Below are 19,366 nucleotides of genomic sequence, written 5' to 3' on the forward strand. Positions count from 1 at the left end.
TCTGTCAGAGCTGACAGATGAAGGCATCTCTGTGGCCAGACAGGCTTGGGTTCTGGGACTTTTATGGGGCAGACTCAGGAATCCCAGCCCCAGGGGTCCTAAGGCAGAGGTTAAGGGTGGGGCTGGCTGAGGGAGTGGAGGGCCTTCCTCAGAAACGCCCTTGGGCAGGAAAGCAGAACTTTTTTCTTAAAATGGCCATCCAGATGCTACGCAAGGACCTCATGGTACCTGTTGACCTCACTGTTGTTAAATCTCACCACCTTTTGATACAGTGAAGCGCTTATTAGCCGCTCTGCCTGCTGACTGACCTACAGCTGCGTCAACACGTGACATTGCCGTGGGGGGAATCCACTGATCTCCCCTTTTGTGAATTCCTTTTATCTTCTCTAAGCCTTCTTCTCCAGGGATTGATAAATGCTCATCTTTACTTCTCTTTCTGCCCTTAATCTCTTTAATCCACTTAGAATTTTACGGTGGGAAGGCACTGGGAAGGGAGACCCCACAGTTAGCCAGCCAGTCCTCAGTTTTCTTCCTTTGCCATGTTACATTCGTACACAGAAGTGCGACCAGGGCCATCCGGCCCTTTTCAGTCATCTCCCGATTCACAAGGGGTTCTCCCCCAATTTAATCATAAATTTCATTATTTAGAATGCAGAAATTATTTTTTTTGTTAGAAATAAAATTTGCTGTTTTTCCCCGGGGCCTGTATGACACCACTTCCCTCCATGTCAAATCTTCTCGAGTTCCTGTCGCTGCTGGACCTGTGTGTCTTGCTGGGCATCAGAGACTGAATATGAGCCGCGGTGACCATGGGTTGGCAGGCAACCTGGGTAGACCCTGGTGAACTGGGGTTCATGGGGCAGGCCGCGGCTAGGGCGTGCACAGGGCTGATGAGGGGTCCTCCTGCATGGTCACCTTCCCTCTCCCACGGCAGCTGGGACTTCACAGGAGCTGTCTGCGGCCAGCTGCCTGGGAGGAGGAAACGCAGCCCTGTCTGCAGAGGGCCATGTGCACTGTGGGCAGCACCTGGGTGTGGGGAGGGACCTGTGTTCATTTTCTACTGTGGTTGCAACAGAGAACCTCAAAGGGAGTCAGAGGGTCATCTCAGAGCTTCTCAGCCATCAGGATGGGCTGGGGTGGGAGTGTGGCCACCGCCTTCCTCCACTGCTGGGTCCTTCTGCTCCATAGGCTGCTGGCAGGGTCCAGCAACCCTGGTCATCACACTGGATCTCAGGCGGTTTGTAATCTGTGTATTTAGGATTAAAAGACGCCTATTCAAACACACCTGCCAGCAGGTGTGCAAATGAAACCTGAGCCAGAGGGTGGCACTGTAACAGGGGTTCACTTGATGCTTTGACTACATCCTTGTGACTTTGAAACTTTCCCTCACCTCCTCCTCCCTGATCTCCTCTCCCCTCACCTCCTCCTCCCTGATCTCCTGTCCCCTCACCTCCTTCCTGATCTCCTCTCCTCTCACCTCCTCCTCCCTGATCTCCTCTCCCCTCACCTCCTCCCAGATCTCGCCTCACCTCCTCCTCCCTGATCTCCTCTCCCCTCACCTCCTCCCAGATCTCCTCTCCTCTCACCTCCTTCCTGATCTCCTCTCCCCTCACCTCCTCCTCCCTGATCTCCTCTCCCCTCACCTCCTCCTCCCAGATCTCCTCTCCTCTCAACTCCTCCCTGATCTCCTCTCCCCTCACCTCCTCCTCCCAGATCTCCTCTCCTCTCACCTCCTCCCTGATCTCCTCTCCCCTCACCTCCTCCTCCCAGATCTCCTCTCCTCTCACCTCCTCCCTGATCTCCTCTCCCCTCACCTCCTCCCTGATCTCCTCTCCCCTCACCTCCTCCTCCCAGATCTCCTCTCCTCTCACCTCCTCCCTGATCTCCTCTCCCCTCACCTCCTCCTCCCAGATCTCCTCTCCTCTCACCTCCTCCCTGATCTCCTCTCCCCTCACCTCCTCCCTGATGTCCTCTCCCCTCACCTCCTCCTCCCAGATCTCCTCTCCTCTCACCTCCTCCCTGATCTCCTCTCCCCTCACCTCCTCCTCCCTGATCTCCTCTCTCCTCACCTCCTCCTCCCAGATCTCCTCTCCCCTCACCTCCTCCTCCCTGATCTCCTCTCTCCTCACCTCCTCCTCCCAGATCTCCTCTCCCCTCACCTCCTCCCTGATCTCCTCTCCCCTCACCTCCTCCCTGATCTCCTCTCCCCTCACCTCCTCCCTTATCTCCTCTCCCCTCACCTCCTCCTCCCAGATCTCCTCTCCCCTCACCTCCTCCCTGATCTCCTCTCCCCTCACCTCCTCCTCCCTGATCTCCTCTCCCCTCACCTCCTCCCTGATCTCCTCTCCCCTCACCTCCTCCTCCCAGATCTCCTCTCCTCTCACCTCCTCCCTGATCTCCTCTCCCCTCACCTCCTCCTCCCAGATCTCCTCTCCTCTCACCTCCTCCCTGATCTCCTCTCCCCTCACCTCCTCCCTAATCTCCTCTCCCCTCACCTCCTCCTCCCAGATCTCCTCTCCTCTCACCTCCTCCCTGATCTCCTCTCCCCTCACCTCCTCCTCCCTGATCTCCTCTCTCCTCACCTCCTCCTCCCAGATCTCCTCTCCCCTCACCTCCTCCTCCCTGATCTCCTCTCTCCTCACCTCCTCCTCCCAGATCTCCTCTCCCCTCACCTCCTCCCTGATCTCCTCTCCCCTCACCTCCTCCCTTATCTCCTCTCCCCTCACCTCCTCCTCCCTGATCTCCTCTCCCCTCACCTCCTCCTCCCAGATCTCCTCTCCTCTCACCTCCTCCCTGATCTCCTCTCCCCTCACCTCCTCCTCCCAGATCTCCTCTCCTCTCACCTCCTCCCTGATCTCCTCTCCCCTCACCTCCTCCCTGATCTCCTCTCCCCTCACCTCCTCCTCCCAGATCTCCTCTCCTCTCACCTCCTCCCTGATCTCCTCTCCCCTCACCTCCTCCTCCCAGATCTCCTCTCCTCTCACCTCCTCCCTGATCTCCTCTCCCCTCACCTCCTCCCTGATCTCCTCTCCCCTCACCTCCTCCTCCCAGATCTCCTCTCCTCTCACCTCCTCCCTGATCTCCTCTCCCCTCACCTCCTCCTCCCTGATCTCCTCTCTCCTCACCTCCTCCTCCCAGATCTCCTCTCCCCTCACCTCCTCCTCCCTGATCTCCTCTCTCCTCACCTCCTCCTCCCAGATCTCCACTCCCCTCACCTCCTCCCTGATCTCCTCTCCCCTCACCTCCTCCCTGATCTCCTCTCCCCTCACCTCCTCCCTTATCTCCTCTCCCCTCACCTCCTCCTCCCAGATCTCCTCTCCCCTCACCTCCTCCCAGATCTCCTCTCCCCTCACCTCCTCCCTGATCTCCTCTCCCCTCACCTCCTCCCTGATCTCCTCTCCCCTCACCTCCTCCCAGATCTCCTCTCCCCTCACCTCCTCCCTGATCTCCTCTCCCCTCACCTCCTCCTCCCTGATCTCCTCTCCCCTCACCTCCTCCCAGATCTCCTCTCCCCTCACCTCCTCCTCCCAGATCTCCTCTCCCCTCACCTCCTCCCTGATCTCCTCTCCCCTCACCTCCTCCCAGATCTCCTCTCCCCTCACCTCCTCCTCCCAGATATCCTCTCCCCTCACCTCCTCCTCCCAGATCTCCTCTCCCCTCACCTCCTCCCTGATCTCCTCTCCCCTCACCTCCTCCCAGATCTCCTCTCCCCTCACCTCCTCCCTGATCTCCTCTCCCCTCACCTCCTCCTCCCTTATCTCCTCTCCCCTCACCTCCTCCTCCCAGATCTCCTCTCCCCTCACCTCCTCCCTGATCTCCTCTCCCCTCACCTCCTCCTCCCTGATCTCCTCTCCCCTCACCTCCTCCCTGATCTCCTCTCCCCTCACCTCCTCCTCCCAGATCTCCTCTCCTCTCACCTCCTCCCTGATCTCCTCTCCCCTCACCTCCTCCTCCCAGATCTCCTCTCCTCTCACCTCCTCCCTGATCTCCTCTCCCCTCACCTCCTCCCTGATCTCCTCTCCCCTCACCTCCTCCTCCCAGATCTCCTCTCCTCTCACCTCCTCCCTGATCTCCTCTCCCCTCACCTCCTCCTCCCTGATCTCCTCTCTCCTCACCTCCTCCTCCCAGATCTCCTCTCCCCTCACCTCCTCCTCCCTGATCTCCTCTCTCCTCACCTCCTCCTCCCAGATCTCCTCTCCCCTCACCTCCTCCCTGATCTCCTCTCCCCTCACCTCCTCCCTGATCTCCTCTCCCCTCACCTCCTCCCTTATCTCCTCTCCCCTCACCTCCTCCTCCCTGATCTCCTCTCCCCTCACCTCCTCCTCCCAGATCTCCTCTCCTCTCACCTCCTCCCTGATCTCCTCTCCCCTCACCTCCTCCTCCCAGATCTCCTCTCCTCTCACCTCCTCCCTGATCTCCTCTCCCCTCACCTCCTCCCTGATCTCCTCTCCCCTCACCTCCTCCTCCCAGATCTCCTCTCCTCTCACCTCCTCCCTGATCTCCTCTCCCCTCACCTCCTCCTCCCAGATCTCCTCTCCTCTCACCTCCTCCCTGATCTCCTCTCCCCTCACCTCCTCCCTGATCTCCTCTCCCCTCACCTCCTCCTCCCAGATCTCCTCTCCTCTCACCTCCTCCCTGATCTCCTCTCCCCTCACCTCCTCCTCCCTGATCTCCTCTCTCCTCACCTCCTCCTCCCAGATCTCCTCTCCCCTCACCTCCTCCTCCCTGATCTCCTCTCTCCTCACCTCCTCCTCCCAGATCTCCTCTCCCCTCACCTCCTCCCTGATCTCCTCTCCCCTCACCTCCTCCCTGATCTCCTCTCCCCTCACCTCCTCCCTTATCTCCTCTCCCCTCACCTCCTCCTCCCAGATCTCCTCTCCCCTCACCTCCTCCCAGATCTCCTCTCCCCTCACCTCCTCCCTGATCTCCTCTCCCCTCACCTCCTCCCTGATCTCCTCTCCCCTCACCTCCTCCCAGATCTCCTCTCCCCTCACCTCCTCCCTGATCTCCTCTCCCCTCACCTCCTCCTTCCTGATCTCCTCTCCCCTCACCTCCTCCCAGATCTCCTCTCCCCTCACCTCCTCCTCCCAGATCTCCTCTCCCCTCACCTCCTCCCTGATCTCCTCTCCCCTCACCTCCTCCCAGATCTCCTCTCCCCTCACCTCCTCCCAGATCTCCTCTCCCCTCACCTCCTCCCTGATCTCCTCTCCCCTCACCTCCTCCCAGATCTCCTCTCCCCTCACCTCCTCCCTGATCTCCTCTCCCCTCACCTCCTCCTCCCTGATCTCCTCTCCCCTCACCTCCTCCCAGATCTCCTCTCCCCTCACCTCCTCCTCCCAGATCTCCTCTCCCCTCACCTCCTCCCTGATCTCCTCTCCCCTCACCTCCTCCCAGATCTCCTCTCCCCTCACCTCCTCCTCCCAGATCTCCTCTCCCCTCACCTCCTCCCAGATCTCCTCTCCCCTCACCTCCTCCCTGATCTCCTCTCCCCTCACCTCCTCCTCCCTGATCTCCTCTTCCCTCACCTCCTCCCAGATCTCCTCTCCCCTCACCTCCTCCTCCCAGATCTCCTCTCCCCTCACCTCCTCCCAGATCTCCTCTCCCCTCACTTCCTCCTCCCAGATCTCCTCTCCCCTCACCTCCTCCCTGATCTCCTCTCCCCTCACCTCCTCCCTGATCTCCTCTCCCCTCACCTCCTCCCAGATCTCCTCTCACCTCCTCCTCCCAGATCTCCTCTCCCCTCACCTCCTCCCAGATCTCCTCTCCCCTCACCTCCTCCTCCCAGATCTCCTCTCCCCTCACCTCCTCCCAGATCTCCTCTCCCCTCACCTCCTCCCTGATCTCCTCTCCCCTCACCTCCTCCTCCCTGATCTCCTCTTCCCTCACCTCCTCCCAGATCTCCTCTCCCCTCACCTCCTCCTCCCAGATCTCCTCTCCCCTCACCTCCTCCCAGATCTCCTCTCCCCTCACTTCCTCCTCCCAGATCTCCTCTCCCCTCACCTCCTCCCTGATCTCCTCTCCCCTCACCTCCTCCCTGATCTCCTCTCCCCTCACCTCCTCCCAGATCTCCTCTCACCTCCTCCTCCCAGATCTCCTCTCCCCTCACCTCCTCCCTGATCTCTTTTCTCTCACCTTCTGCTCTCTGATCTTCTCTTCCCTGATCTCATTTTCTCCCAGTCACCTCTATAAAAGCCCCCTGTTCCTGAAGATGGGCAGAATCACAGCCGTTGGGACTAATCTCCTCTATTTCTCCTTTGCTAGCATAGCAATCAACGTTCTTTTTCCTTTTGTTTCTTTTCCTATTTTCTCAAAACCCTGTGCTCATTATTGGACTGGCATGAGGACAAGGGCCGAGTCTGGGAGGGAGATGTGAGTGTGTGCAACTTCGCAGGTTTTTAACGGGTAACTGTGGCTTCCCTTTTCTTTTCCTCCTCCTCCTTTTTTGAGCTGGGGATGAGAGTACTCTGTGGTGCTCTGCCACTGAGCACATCCCCCGTTGTTTTTCTTTTGAGATAGCCTTGCCAAGTTGCTGAGGGCATAAGTTGCTGAGGCTGGCTTCGAATCCACAATCTCCTGCCTCAGCCTCCGAGTGAGTTACAGGCGAGTGCCACTGTGCTGGCCATTGTGGTGACAATTAACACATAAACTCCACCACCTTTACCATTTGTAAGCTCACGTTTCAGTGGCGCTAGGTTGATCCTCTTTATTATGCACCGATCTCCAGTTTCCACCTTGTAAAACTAAAATCGTCTTCATTAAGGATCTCCCGTCCCGCAGCCTCTGGGAGGCGAGTTCTGGATTCTGGTCTGGGGGGCTGCAGCAGGCCCCTCAGTGTGTGGAGTCGTGGGGGTGGGGGGTCTCCTTTTCATGTCTGACGCATTGCCCTTGGTTCAGTGTCCTCCAGGGCCATCTGTGTTGTGGCCCACGTCACAATTCCCTTCCTTTTTACAGTTGAGTGACATTCTGACCTGCGGGTTGCCACGTTCTTTCCCCTTCATCTCCCCGGGGACCCTGGGGTGGCCTCCTCTTCTGGCCATCCCGAGTGGCGCTCCTGTGAGCGCAGGTGTGCAGCAGCTCATCCTGACCCTCTCCTGGGGAGTGCCTTCAGGTCTGTGCCCAGGGGGAGCTGCTGGATGACGTGGAAGTCCTGATTTCGCTTGTGAGGCGGCTCTGCGCTGCTTTCCCCAGCAGCGGCACCGTCTTGCACTCCGCCTGGGCAGAGCTCCTGTCCTGCACAGTCTTGCCAACGCCGGGTAGCTGGTGGTGTTCTGACCGTCGCCTCCTGATGGGCGTGAGGAGGTAGCTCACGCTGGTTTGAGTTTGCTCTTTTCTGACGATTAGTGTTGAGCCAGTTTTCATGAGTTTTTTGGCCACTTCTGTGTCTTCTTTGGAGAAATTTCTATTCAAATCCTTTGGCCATTTTAAAAATCAGGTTGCCTTCTTGTTAAGTTCTAGGAATTCTTTGCATCTTGTCAGGTATAGGATTTCACTTATTTCCCCCATTCTGTGTTGCTTTGTGCTGTTCCTAGTGCTGTTGGATGTACGAAGGTCTTGAATCGTGTGTAGTCCAATCTACTTTCCCTTTTGTTGCCTCTGTTTTGACACCTAAGAAATCATTGCCAAATCTGAAATATCTGAAGATCTGCCCTGTTCTCTTCTAAGAGCTCTGTAGTTTGGGTTTCTGTTTAGGGCTCTTTCCCCTTAGCTTTGGCCTAGGATGCGAGGCGAGGGTCCCACCTCATTCCTTTGCGCATGCTTTCTGGTCCTCTGAGCACAGTTTTGTTGGAAAGACTGTCTTTTCCCTGTTGAGTGGTGGTGGCACCTTGTTAAAAATAATTCTTATTTGCATATGAGCTCATTTTCATGAGTGCCTGGGTGGGGGGTGTCTCGGGTCTCCTACCCCATTTCCTGTGCATTTGCCTTAGGTCAGCGCCACCCAGTGTGACTCCTGTGGCTTTGGAACAGGTTTAGAAGCCCTGTTTCCTGCTCTGGGTGACCCGAAGGCCATTCTGAACACCAAGGACAGGTCCGGGGTTCAGGGCCATCCCCCTGCTCTAGCTGGGCCCTGGGCGAGTCAAGGTAAGCCCCGCCCTAGGTCTCTAGCCCTGACCACCTTTTGGGAATCCCTCCTGGGAGGTGAGGGACTTATTGACAGGTCTGGGGCTTCCTTGTTCTGTACACCTCCAGGGGCATCCCCTGGGGTTCCCAACTCAGCCCTGGCTCTTCCCCAAAGTCCTGCCGTTTCCTCTGCTGCAATGGTGTAGTTTTGTTCCTAAGAAATCATAGATTTTAAAAAATACTGAACATTTTTTCCCATGGATAACACGTGACAGGGAGCAAAAGCTTTATTGGTAATGACATTGTTGATTTTCTACAAAACCTCACTGATCAGGGTACTTGGTAACTCTAAGTGTACTTTTCCATTGTTAGCTAAACAATGTGTTCCGATTCATCAACTTTAATTCTGTGTGCTAGTGTTTGGGAGGGTAAGCCCACGCCCGGGAGGAAGCTCAGGAGGCACCTGCAGAGGCCAGCAGGAAGCAGCTCCCGGTCAGCCGCTCCTCAGCAGTCTGTTTGGGCTGTGCATGACATAAGTCCTGTGTTTCGAATGCAGAGCACTAGGAAGCTACCTCCGCAGAGCCAGCCGCAGCCCGCAGCGGGCCAGCACCTGCTGTCCTCCACCAGGCTGGTGCACAGAGCCCCACCCTGGGAGAAAGCTTGCCACGCCTAGTGTTCCCGATGTGGCCCTGGGCTGGCCTCTTTGTAGTAGATACTAGAGAGCTGTATCAAGAGCGAGCGCTCAAGAGTCAGACAGGGCCTTCGTCAGCTGCCTGTGCTGGTGGAACCCAGCCTGGTGCCCACCTGGGCCTACCTGGGCCCGTTTCACTGTCAGAATCCTGCCCGCCCCTGTGCATCAGGAGCCAACAGTTCTTGGAAGGACCGACCCCCCACCTCGGCCCCCTGACCCTGTGAACCCAAGCGTTGCTTATCACAGCTCAGGGACCATGCATGGCAGGCCCCATCTGCTAGCCTGTCCTCTTAGCCACTGTCTGCCCTTGTCCCATGTGCCCGTGGGGCCTCGTCCCTCAGCCCTATGCTCACTTCCGGGCTTCGTGTCCTCTGCCTTTCACACACAGGGGTGGGCCGCTGGGTTCAGCAAGCCCTCCCACCCAGGTTCAGCGAGCCCTCCGTCTTGGGTTCACCCAGCCCTCCCGCCCGGGTTCGTGGCTCTGGAGCTGACGGCAACCTCTTGAGGGGGCTCAGGTGACATGTGACGCTTTACCAAAGCTGAGGCCACAGGGCAGAGAGCTACGTGTCCCAGGCAGATACAGGGCTGCTGGACCTGTAGTTAGAGGTGGAGAGAGAAGAGAGCCCCCCACCATCTGCCTGCCCACCTGCTCACCTGCCTGGCTCATGTCCATCCCTCCATCTATCGCCTACTTGTTCAGGTGGCCTGATCTGTGTTCATCTTAGCCAGAGGCGTGGCTCTTGCAGCTTCCAACAGATTAGGGCCTGCACTCTTCTGGGTCATCATGGCCTTGGCCATGAGTCTGGGTTGTGGGCTCTTCAGCTAGGGTCCCATCCTCAGCCAAGATGTCCTTCATATCCTGAGCTGATGGGTGGCCCTGGGTCACAGTCAATGCCAGCACATGCAGAAGCACACCCATGCACCCTATGTTGACCCTGTGTCCAGCTCTGTTATTGTGAAGCCATTTGTACCACCCCTGGAGAGCATTTCAAATGCCCAGTGTCCCTTCTGTAAAGCAATGGCTGTGCCCATTCTTACATCTCAGAAGGGACCACTGGGTACTCACTTTTAGTTGGAAAGTGAGACACACTGAGTGCTCTTGTCCTCCCCAGATTCGAGTCCTGAAGCCTGCAGTGTGCGCTCCCTCCCTGGGGAGGGTCCATGTTTAGAACATGTTCTCAACTGCGGCAAAAGCCACGTAGTGTGAGACCCGCCATCCAGAGCTCCATGGAGCACGCTCGGGGTGGACGCTCCTCCGCACTCTGAGCATCAGATCTCAGACCTTCTCCTCCCCCACCCGGTCTCTGCCCCAGGAGGCTCCTTGCTTTCTCCCTGGCCCCACCGTGTCCACTCTGCCTGCTGTCTCACTGGCCAGACATCATGTAAGTGGACTGCTTTGGGTGGTCCTCTTGTGACTGGCTCTACTCACGGGGTGGCATGTGCTTGGGGCTCCCACATGACGAGTCCCTTCCTCTGAAAGGCAGGTCTCCCTCCTACCGTGGACCACGTTCTCAGCTCTCCACCGGTGGGCATGAGGCTGCTGCCCTCGGCTGTGTCGGTAACGTGCTCTGAACAACGTGCTCGTCCCCTTCGGGACCCTGCTCTCAATAATCTTGGAAGTTTCCTGGGCAAAGTTCTGGGGTCCTGGGAGGGGGCTGGAGCCGTGGCCTTCCACTCTACCACCTAAGAGGGCCTGGTTTGCCCACTCTGCCATCTCTGCCTCACACCACGTACAAAATTCTGGGTCTGAACTTGGGTGCCAGGTTCCTCCTCCTAAAGCTGGAGAGTGAACAACGCTGAGTGCTAATTATGCCTTGGGTCTGCAGCCCACTGGGGACATGACGGGAGGGAGGGGGCAGGTGCCCTGGGGTCTGGGCACAGCCTGCCCCAGCCTCCTGAGCCCCAGCTCCACATGGGCATCTGGCTACACTCACTCAGCTGTGCTTTCCCTCCAGGTGAGGAGACAATGTAGTGGAGTGGCCACCAAGGAGTCACCTTTGGGAGCGTGGACACCCAGCCCAGACGGAGCACCTGCCCCTGGGCGTCCCTCTGGCTACCCAGCCTCACCATGTCCAAGAAGGGTGCGGGCAGCCGGGCCAAGGGGGACAAGGCGGAGGCATTTGCTGCACTGCAGGCCGCCAACGAGGAGCTCCGCGCCAAGCTCACCGACATCCAGATCGAGCTGCAGCAGGAGAAGAGCAAGGTGGGCCCCCCCAGCCAGCCCCTCCCTCCCTTCCGCCTGCCCCAGAGCCCCGAGGCTAGCCTGGGGGGCCAGTCGGGTCTCTGCAGGAGTGCCCACCCCCAGTCCCACAGGCCCCCAGAGGTTCCCAAGGGGACTCAGGACAGACAGGTCTCCGGAGGGGAGTGGAAAGTGGCCAGAGGGTTCTGTGGGCAGAGGCACCACGGAGATGGCCCCTCCGAGGGGGAGGATGCCCACCTGGTGGACAGCCTCCACATGGGGCGTCGGGGCTTTAAACAGCCCATCCCTGGGAGTGACGCCGACTCTCCACCCAGCTCCACGGTGGACTTGAGTTCCACAGACTGGGCTGAGGTGGCCCCTCTGTGAGGACAGGGAGAAAGGGGACCTCGGCTGGTGGGGAGGATCAGCACTTGTGGCCACACTTGGAGGAGCTGAGCAGGCTGAGCAGGGGTGTGGAGCCCAGCAGACCCTGGGTGGGAGGCACGGCAACCTCTAGTCTGGACATCCAGGCTCCGAGGTCCTGGGAACCTACAGGGAAGGTTTAGAGAGGGACTGAGCTTGTGCTGGAGGCTGGGGGTGGCCTCTGGGGAGAGCGTGAGGGGCCTGCTCAGTGCCAGGCCCCTGGCCCCAACCTCCTTCCATCTCTGGCATGACCTTTGTCCTCTCCTCCTGCCTGCACCTCCCCTCAGGAGCCACTGGGAAGGGCAGGTGAGTTCCTGGGCAGGAGAAAGCAGAAAAATGATCTGGAGAGAAAAGGTGACCCTAGACTGAGTGGACAGCTCAGGGCAGGGTGACTCCCGGAGGTCGGGAGGCCCTGGACTTCGGGGCTGGTGTCCTGCCCCAGGCTGTAATTCTCTGTCCCTTTCTTCCTGCTGGCAAAAGTATTGCTCTTGGAGGACGTGCGGTCACCGTGCAGGTCATTCTGTCACCCGGCCTCCTCGTACTGTCCTCCTGGCGGTGGCAAAACTTGAGTCCTGTTCCCTGATGACGATGTGGAATTTGGACCCAGGGTTCACAAGGGAAGTCCTGAGGGGACCTGGCCTTCCTCTGGTCTAGGGGCAGACCCCACAAGCCTGCCACGTTACCAGCTGGCCCCTCACTGGGAAGCTTGCCAGCCTTGTCCTAGTCCCAGCCCTCCTGTCCCCAGCCCTCCTGTCCCCAGCCCTCCTGCCACCAGCTCCTCCTGCAAAACAGGACAGGAGCAGCTCCCAGCACAGGCGGTGCTGAGGAGGAAGGGAGGGAGGCTGGGCCGGGGCTGCTCGCCTACACTAGAAGGGGTGGCACGGTGAGCCAGTGGTGTGCCTGCTCCCATGGCCTTGGGGCCACTGTCCCTCAGCAAATGCTGCCCGCACCTGACCTGTCCCAGTGTGTCTTTTCCAGAGCCCTGTTCCTCCTCCCGCCATAGTCCCTTCTGCAGGCGAGATCTCCGGGGCTGAGTTGGCCTGGGGACTTCCTGAGAAGCTGCAGCTTCCTGTTGCAGTTAGAAACGAGGCTGCAGGAAGCATTCACAGATCTGCCCTGTTCTCACCTCACTTGAAACTGGCACTGCCTACTCACCTCTAAATATGGCCGAGTCTTGGTCTGTAGAATATTTGCTTAAGTCAAGGCCAGAGAGGGAATAGAAAATGTGAATTTGGCAGGGTGGGATGGTGCACCCCTGTAGCCCCAGCTATTCGGAGGCTGAGGAAGGAGGAGCGTGAGTTTGAGGCCAGCAACTGAACTTAGTGAGGGCTTGCCTCAAAAGTAAAAAAGGAAAGGTCTGGGGATGTAGCTCCGAGGTAAAGCACGCTGGTTCAGCCCCCCGTACCGCAAAACCCAAAACAGAGCAAAAGGCCAGGACTCCTCTCCAGGTGCTGGCCTCATGGGACCAGCTCCAGGAGGACACCCACCTGCTGAGAGGGAGGCAGCTGGACCGGGAGCGGGGCTCAGGGCAGTCTCCCTGGGAACCCTGCGCGGCAGGCTCCGCTGTCTTAAAGCAGCCAGGGGCAGCTGCTCCAAAGCAGAAGAGACAGACGACACTGGGCATCAGGCACCCGCTCCCAGCCCTGAAAGGCCCCTGCTGCCTGCCTTCCTGGGGCCTTGGCCGCTGCCCTGCCCAGCACCACCCTGCAGCAGGATGGGCCCTGGCCAAGGGACACTTCTGAGACTGGACAAGGTGCCCGTTGGGAGCAGACCTGCGTGTTAGGAAGCCCGTGGAGGCCGTGTGAGGGTTGGAGAGTGCTGTGCTGCCCTGCAGGGCTGCCCAGGGCGGCTCCTCCTGAGCACCCACCCAGGAATGCTGGCCGAGTGCTGGCGTGGGGGCTGGTGGTCCTGTGGGGGAGACTCGGGAACCAGACAAGGGGAAGTCAGAGCCAGCAGGCACCCCGCACCGCACTGAGGTCCCGAAGACCGGCCCTGAGCTGAGACCCTGAGTACGAGCCCGGGACGGATGTCTCCAGGTGGGGTCGGTGTGGGTGGAGGCCAGGCTGGAGCAGCCTCAGAGGCAGGTTGTGGAGAGGCCAGCAGCGCTGGGCAGGTGGGTGAGGGAATCACAATCGTCGCCTGGAGCCGGACACCTGGGAGAGGGAAGGTTACTATTGACGCCATTCTGGGACAAGGAAAGCCATCCCCTAGAAAGAGACTGCTGGGTCCCCTGTGGGCAGGGAGCTTGGGCGTGCTCCAGGCACAAGCAGCTTCCGAAGGCTGTGGACACTGGATGGGATCTGACTCGCTTCCACGTATCACGAACAAAAGTGTGTTGTTGGCAGATGAAAACACGGTCCTCCTGTGGTATCTGAGGGAGTGGCTCCAGGACCCCTTGGATACCCAGGGCCGCAGGGTCCCGTCCCTCCCATCAGATGGCACAGTATTTTTCCGGGGCCTGTGCACAGCCTCCTGTGAGTCTAAGATCTCTGGACGACTTCAGGGCTTAGTCCCACAGAAACGCTGCGTAGAGAGTCGCCACATTGAGTTGTTGAGGAAACAATGACAAGGGAAGGTCTGCTTGTGGGGACAGATGCCGAGTTTGCTTTGAGTATTTCCAGCCCACGCTTCGAGGAGGATGCCCGGCATGTGGAGGACTGCCTGCTGTTACACAGACAGCTGTTTAAAATCACCACCAGGACTGTGGCAGGGGCCAAGGAACAGAGCCAACAGTGGCCTGCTCTGAGCTCCCTGTGCCCTGGCCAAGGGTGTGGCCGTGATGGACCGCAGCGGTGGACCACAAGGAAGGCCAGGATGCACCAGAGCTCAGCGTGAATGTGAGGGTGGACACACAAGCAGATTGGCTCCCAAGCTGATGGCTGAGCCTGCCCTCTACTGAGCAGGAAGTCTGGTCACCGGGAGACTGACAGCTAGCCAAGGTCTCTGGTGGGCAGCTGAGGTATGTCTGCTGCTCCTCAGAGAGCACAGGGCCTCGGGGGTGGAGTAGGAGTCTCCAGGAGGCAGGTAGGGAGAGAGGGGGCCTGGGGGGTGGCGTGGAGCCCTCAGCGACAGCCGTGTGGCCAGCAGAGGGGCAGTCTGGACGCCCTCTGCCTGGACCTGCTTGCTCAGGAACACTCTGCCTCCAGTTGGCAGGTCTCTAGAGTGTCCTGAAGGCCATTCTCTCTGGCTCATTACTGTGTGCCATTGTTCTTTGTTCAGTGTTTTTGTTTACGAAGTCCCAGTGGCTCTGTGTCCACAGAGCTTTGTGCTAATGTCTTGAATTTAAAAAAAGAGTCTCTGGCCAGTCCGCTGAGGACCTTGTGACACTGTGGTACATGCCTCGAAGCTTCTGTGCTTGTAGCAATGGGAATATCATCCTGTGAGGAGCTTTGGGAATAGCTGGGCTTTGGGTATTTGGATTCTCCCTGGACAGGCAGGAGTCTGGGCCTCCTCCCAGAGTCTGGCCTCAGCCTGTGCATGCATCAGACACTTCCCACCTCCTTCCTCACCAGCCCTGCTTCCTAGGTCTGGTCTCCCTGCTCAGGTCTCAGTGGTGTCTGTCTGTCTGTCCCACTTTCTGCTCCACACTTGGATTTCTAGATCAGAGCACTCACACTGCTGGGTTTTGAAAGACTGACCACCAGTTTTAGAATGGCCTACAGCAAGAAATGCACCTACCCTGCAACAGCTCTGTGCACCCCTACTCTCCAGGCACCTGTCACCCAAGTTCACCGCCCACTGATTGGTCTTGACCTGCTTTTCAACTCAACCACCACCTCCCAGATTCTGTGGACTCGCTCAGCAAACTGCCAGTATCCTGAGTCAGAAGCATAGGAAGGAGTACTCCACGGTGCACAGATTAAAGCAGGGGTGTGTTCAGTTTCTCTGCAACACTGCCCCTTCCCACGTGGTTAGTTGGAGTGAAGAAAGAGATGGCTCAGAACCTTCTGGAAGACGGTGGAGTAGGACTCCATCTGCAAGGGACTGGGCAGCAGGTATCAAGGCCTGGAAGGTGCTGATAGCGATCCTGCTTTCAGGAATCATCTCAAGGAAAAATATGCAGAGTCATGCACACGCTCCGGGTGTGACCTGAGCCCTGCTTGTGCAGGCTGAGGAAATGGCTGAAGGGATGAGGGCGTTCCTCCACGGCAGGATGCTCTGAGGACGGGACCTGGGAAGGATGTGGCAGCTTTTCCCTTGAGTGTTCCCTGGAGAAAATCCTTGGTGCCGCCACGGCCACAGAGACACTTTCCGGGGTCTTATTCTGGGAGCTCCATCCTCTGTCTTTGGTGTATCCAGTTCCCACCTGGCACTGACTTGTCTGCCTGACGTGGTGGGGTCGAGGCTTTCTTCTGGCTGGATATGAAATTGCTCAGGCACCATTTGTTTATTTATTTGTTTTTAAAGGACTCCCCTAGGGCATGGCACTGTCGCTCACTGTCCTGCAAGATGGACGCGTGTGTGGCTCTGATGAGACCGCACTGTGGGCCTGTTCCTCACCCTGCCCAGCACGGAGCCCCTGGCTGTGTGGCTGCAGGCCTGCCCAGCTCAGCCGGGACCAAGGGGGCCTGGGCCAGGCCTGAGCTCCGTCCTCCCATTTCTCTGCTCAACCCTTTGCCTCCATTGTCATCACGAGGAGGGCAAACTAGCTGCCAGCCCTGAGAGCAGCCACCGCTGCCACCAAGGCCAGCGAGCGTGGCCTGCTCCAGCTGCCCCAGGAGACAGCGCGGCCGCCACTCCTGCCGAGTACAGCAGAGGCTCACCAGGCAGCTGCAGTGACTGCTGGCCTGTTTGCAGACACTTGCTTGGTGACCCTTTGTCCTGGTGCCGGTGCCAGCACCAGCCTGGACCCCTCAGAGCGAGACGCGGCTGTGCTGTGCCTGTTCTTGGTCTTCAGAACCGTCCCAGTCGTCTCGGTTCTTTGCCGTCTGCACAAGTCTGGATGCCTTGTCTGTTTCTGCTCTGTGACCTCCTGCAGGTGGGGCTGCAGGGAGTCCGCAGGTTGCTGGGGCGTGGGAGTCTGGACCCCTGGATGGGCCTCCTTCTCCCCTTTGGTGGAGTCCTATTTGACACCTCGTTTTCAGCACAGAAGGTCATTTCTCAGCATGTGTCCCAGGCGCTGGGTGTTTTGGGCACGTGGTAAATGACCCCGAGGTACACATTCCTTCTGTTTCCTGCCTCACTGTTGGCTGTGACGTGTACAAGTCTGGGTGGCTTTTGTGCCGTCATGTCGGTCGGCTCAGCCAGCCTTCACTGGCACATGCGTAGCCAGCATGTGGAGAACCACAGGGTGGCAGCTGTGACCCTAGCAGAGGTGGGTGACTGCGAAGCCCTGTGGGTGCAGCTGCAGTCCAGGAGGGTACCTGGGTGCCAGGTGCCCATCTGCCTGAATCAGAACCAACCACTGCTCACCAGACAGAGCTCGGGAGTCAGCCCCAGACCTGGTTGGGGTGGGTCAGGGCCTGCTGAGCTGAGCCACACCCAGTGACCAAAGGCTCCCTCTGAGACCCTCCCAGAAGCTACTAGGCCCCACCCATGGCCAGCTGAGGCTTGGTGGCCACTGCCCCGCAGCTCAGTTGCCTGTTTGGGCCTTTCCAGGGCACAAACTTTGGATCTCGCACTGTGCTTCCCCCTGATCCTCACACTGTCGTGGGGCAGGTGGGACGGGTGGGGCGGGTGGGGCAGGGTGCCTTTGCCTCAGATCTGTGTGTGGCGAGAGCGAGTCCTTACAGACCGACCTCTGAGGATGGCCCACACTCTAAGCACTAGTCCCTGGAGTCGGCAGAGGACCATTTTTATGAAAATAAGGGCGTTGTTTCCCGTTTAACTAGAACTCCTCTACCTTCCTGCTGTTGAGGGCTCGGGGACTGACTCGAGAGCCAGGAGCGCCCTGTGACACTCGCTCTGTGCTGTCTCTCATCCATAAAGGAACCTGCCAGAAGCTCATGTGAGGGATGCCGGCTCTGGGCGGCTCCGCCCTGTCTGCAGCAGGAAGCGCTTGCCGGCACTGTCAGGGCCCCCAGGGCCCCCAGGTCAGGGCACTCTGGGTGGTTTTGCTACTTATTAGGAAAAACGCCTTCTTCTCTGCAGTTGAAAACACCAGCACAGTCTCAGCCTCAGACCTCGCTCTCCTGGATGACACCTGGCGGGCCTTCCCGCTCCCCAGCTCCTGATTCCATCTGGTGGTCCCTGTGAGCACGGCCCACCTCTGGCCAGTCGGAGCAGCACCGTTCTGCTCTGGGGGACAGCACAAGATTCCTTAAAGCCCCTCTCCCTGTTAGGCGCCACCCAGTGAGGACTGGGGCTGTGGACACCTGCCCAGGAGCACTGGCTTTGTGCACCCAAAGATCTCACCTGAGTGAGTCGGGCTTGGTCCCTCCTAGGACGAAGGTCTGGCCTGAGGGTCAAAGCCAGCCCTACCGTTGCAGTGTGAGTGGCCAGGCACCAGCTGGAGCTGCCCGGAAGGCCAGGCTGTGCAGGTGGCTACGCTGGAGTCCCCCCAGAGAAGGCTGCTCTGGCCCCACGTGGGGCCTGGGGCCTGGCGGTCTGCAGCCTACCACCTCCTGCCCTTGCTCACCTCCCAGGTTTGCCCTCTCGCCCTGACACTGTCTAGGCCTCCTCCTCTGTCCTGCAGGTCACCAGGCCTGTGGCAGGACTGCTTGGCCTCTGGCTGCTCCTCCCCAGGTCACCCCTGCTGCACTCCCTGCAGCTGGGCAGGGCCGCCCCACTGCAGGGCCCTGTGAGGGGGCTGGAGCATCCCCCAGAAGCACGTGCGAGCGCCCGTGTTCCCTGCAGCCAGGGCATCTGTTACGCCACTGGCGGAAAAGCATCCCCGGCTCTCGGGATGTGACCCAATTCTGGGCAGATGTGAGTAGAAGAGGCATTCTGGGTTCTATTAGGGGAGGTTTATTGGATTTTCCAGAAACAACTCTGCCGCTTATGCATTTCAGAGCCTCACTGTGGCGCTCAGCAAGGCTTCTAAGAGCCATTACTGTGTGCATGTGTGTGACTGTGAGCATTCTCAGTGTCTGTGTGCATGTGTGTCTATGTGTGCGTGGGTGTGCATGGTGTGTCTCTGTGTGTGCATGGTGTGTCTGTGTGTGCATGGCGTGTCTGTGTGTGCATGGCGTGTCTGTGTGTGCATGGTGTGTCTCTGTGTTTATGGCATATCTGTGTGTACATGGCGTGTCAATGGGTGCATGGTGTGTCTCTGTGTGTGCATGGCATGTCTGTGTGTGGATGGTGAGTCTGTGTGTGTGGAGTGTCTCTGTGCATGACATGTCTGTGTGTGTGCATGGTGTGTCTCTGCATGGTGTGTCTCTGTGTGCATAACATGTCTATGTGTGTGCATGGTGTGACTATGTGTGCATGTCTCTGGCAGTTTGTGTGTGTGCATGGTGTGTCTGTGCATGGTGTGTCTCTGTGTGCATAGCATGTCTGTGTGTGCATAGCATGTCTGTGTGTGCATGGTGTGTCTGTGTGTGCATGGTGTGTCTGGGTGTGTGCATGGTGTGTATGTGTGTGTAAGGTGTGTCTCTGTGTCCATGGCATGTCTGGTTGTGCATGGCGTGTCTGTGTGCATGGCGTGTCTGAGTGTGCATGGCGTGTCTGAGTGTGCATGGCGTGTCTGTGTATGCATGGCGTGTCTGTGTGTGCATGGTGTGTCTGGGTGTGTGCATGGTGTGTCTGTGTGTGCATGGTGTGTCTGGGTGTGTGCAGGATGTGTCTGTGTGTGCATGGCGTGTCTGGGTGTATGTACACGTGGGGGGTCGGCTGAATGGGCTTTCCCTCATTCCCCTGGGGCCTCTGCAGCACACACACCCCATTTTCCTCTCATCTCTTACTAAACCCCTGGTGTGGTCAGCTCAGGTCCTGGGGGCTTCACCTCAGCAGTGCTCTCCACTGTGGCCCACATTTGACTCAGCTGGGGAAAAGAAATTTAAGACCAAACACCAAGCTGCCCCTGTGCCTGTAAGTCCTTATTTTGGTCCATGAGACCAAAAGTCTATATTTTG

General features: G+C 58.5%; 1 protein-coding gene across 18 annotated transcripts in view; it reads left to right on the forward strand.

The window, feature by feature from the left end:
• The first annotated feature begins 10,817 nt into the window (after positions 1-10,817).
• Jakmip3 (Janus kinase and microtubule interacting protein 3) overlaps positions 10,818-19,366 on the forward strand; it is a 64,511-nt gene continuing 55,962 nt past the window's right edge. For all 18 annotated transcript variants that reach the window (XM_077105292.1, XM_077105290.1, XM_077105295.1 and 15 more), the window contains exon 1: positions 10,818-10,952. In XM_077105292.1, coding sequence (XP_076961407.1) covers positions 10,818-10,952 — 135 coding nt within the window. The remainder of the gene's footprint in view (positions 10,953-19,366) is intronic.

The sequence above is a fragment of the Callospermophilus lateralis genome, chromosome 15 (assembly GCF_048772815.1).
Source record: "Callospermophilus lateralis isolate mCalLat2 chromosome 15, mCalLat2.hap1, whole genome shotgun sequence".
NCBI classification, from domain to species: Eukaryota; Metazoa; Chordata; class Mammalia; order Rodentia; family Sciuridae; genus Callospermophilus; species Callospermophilus lateralis.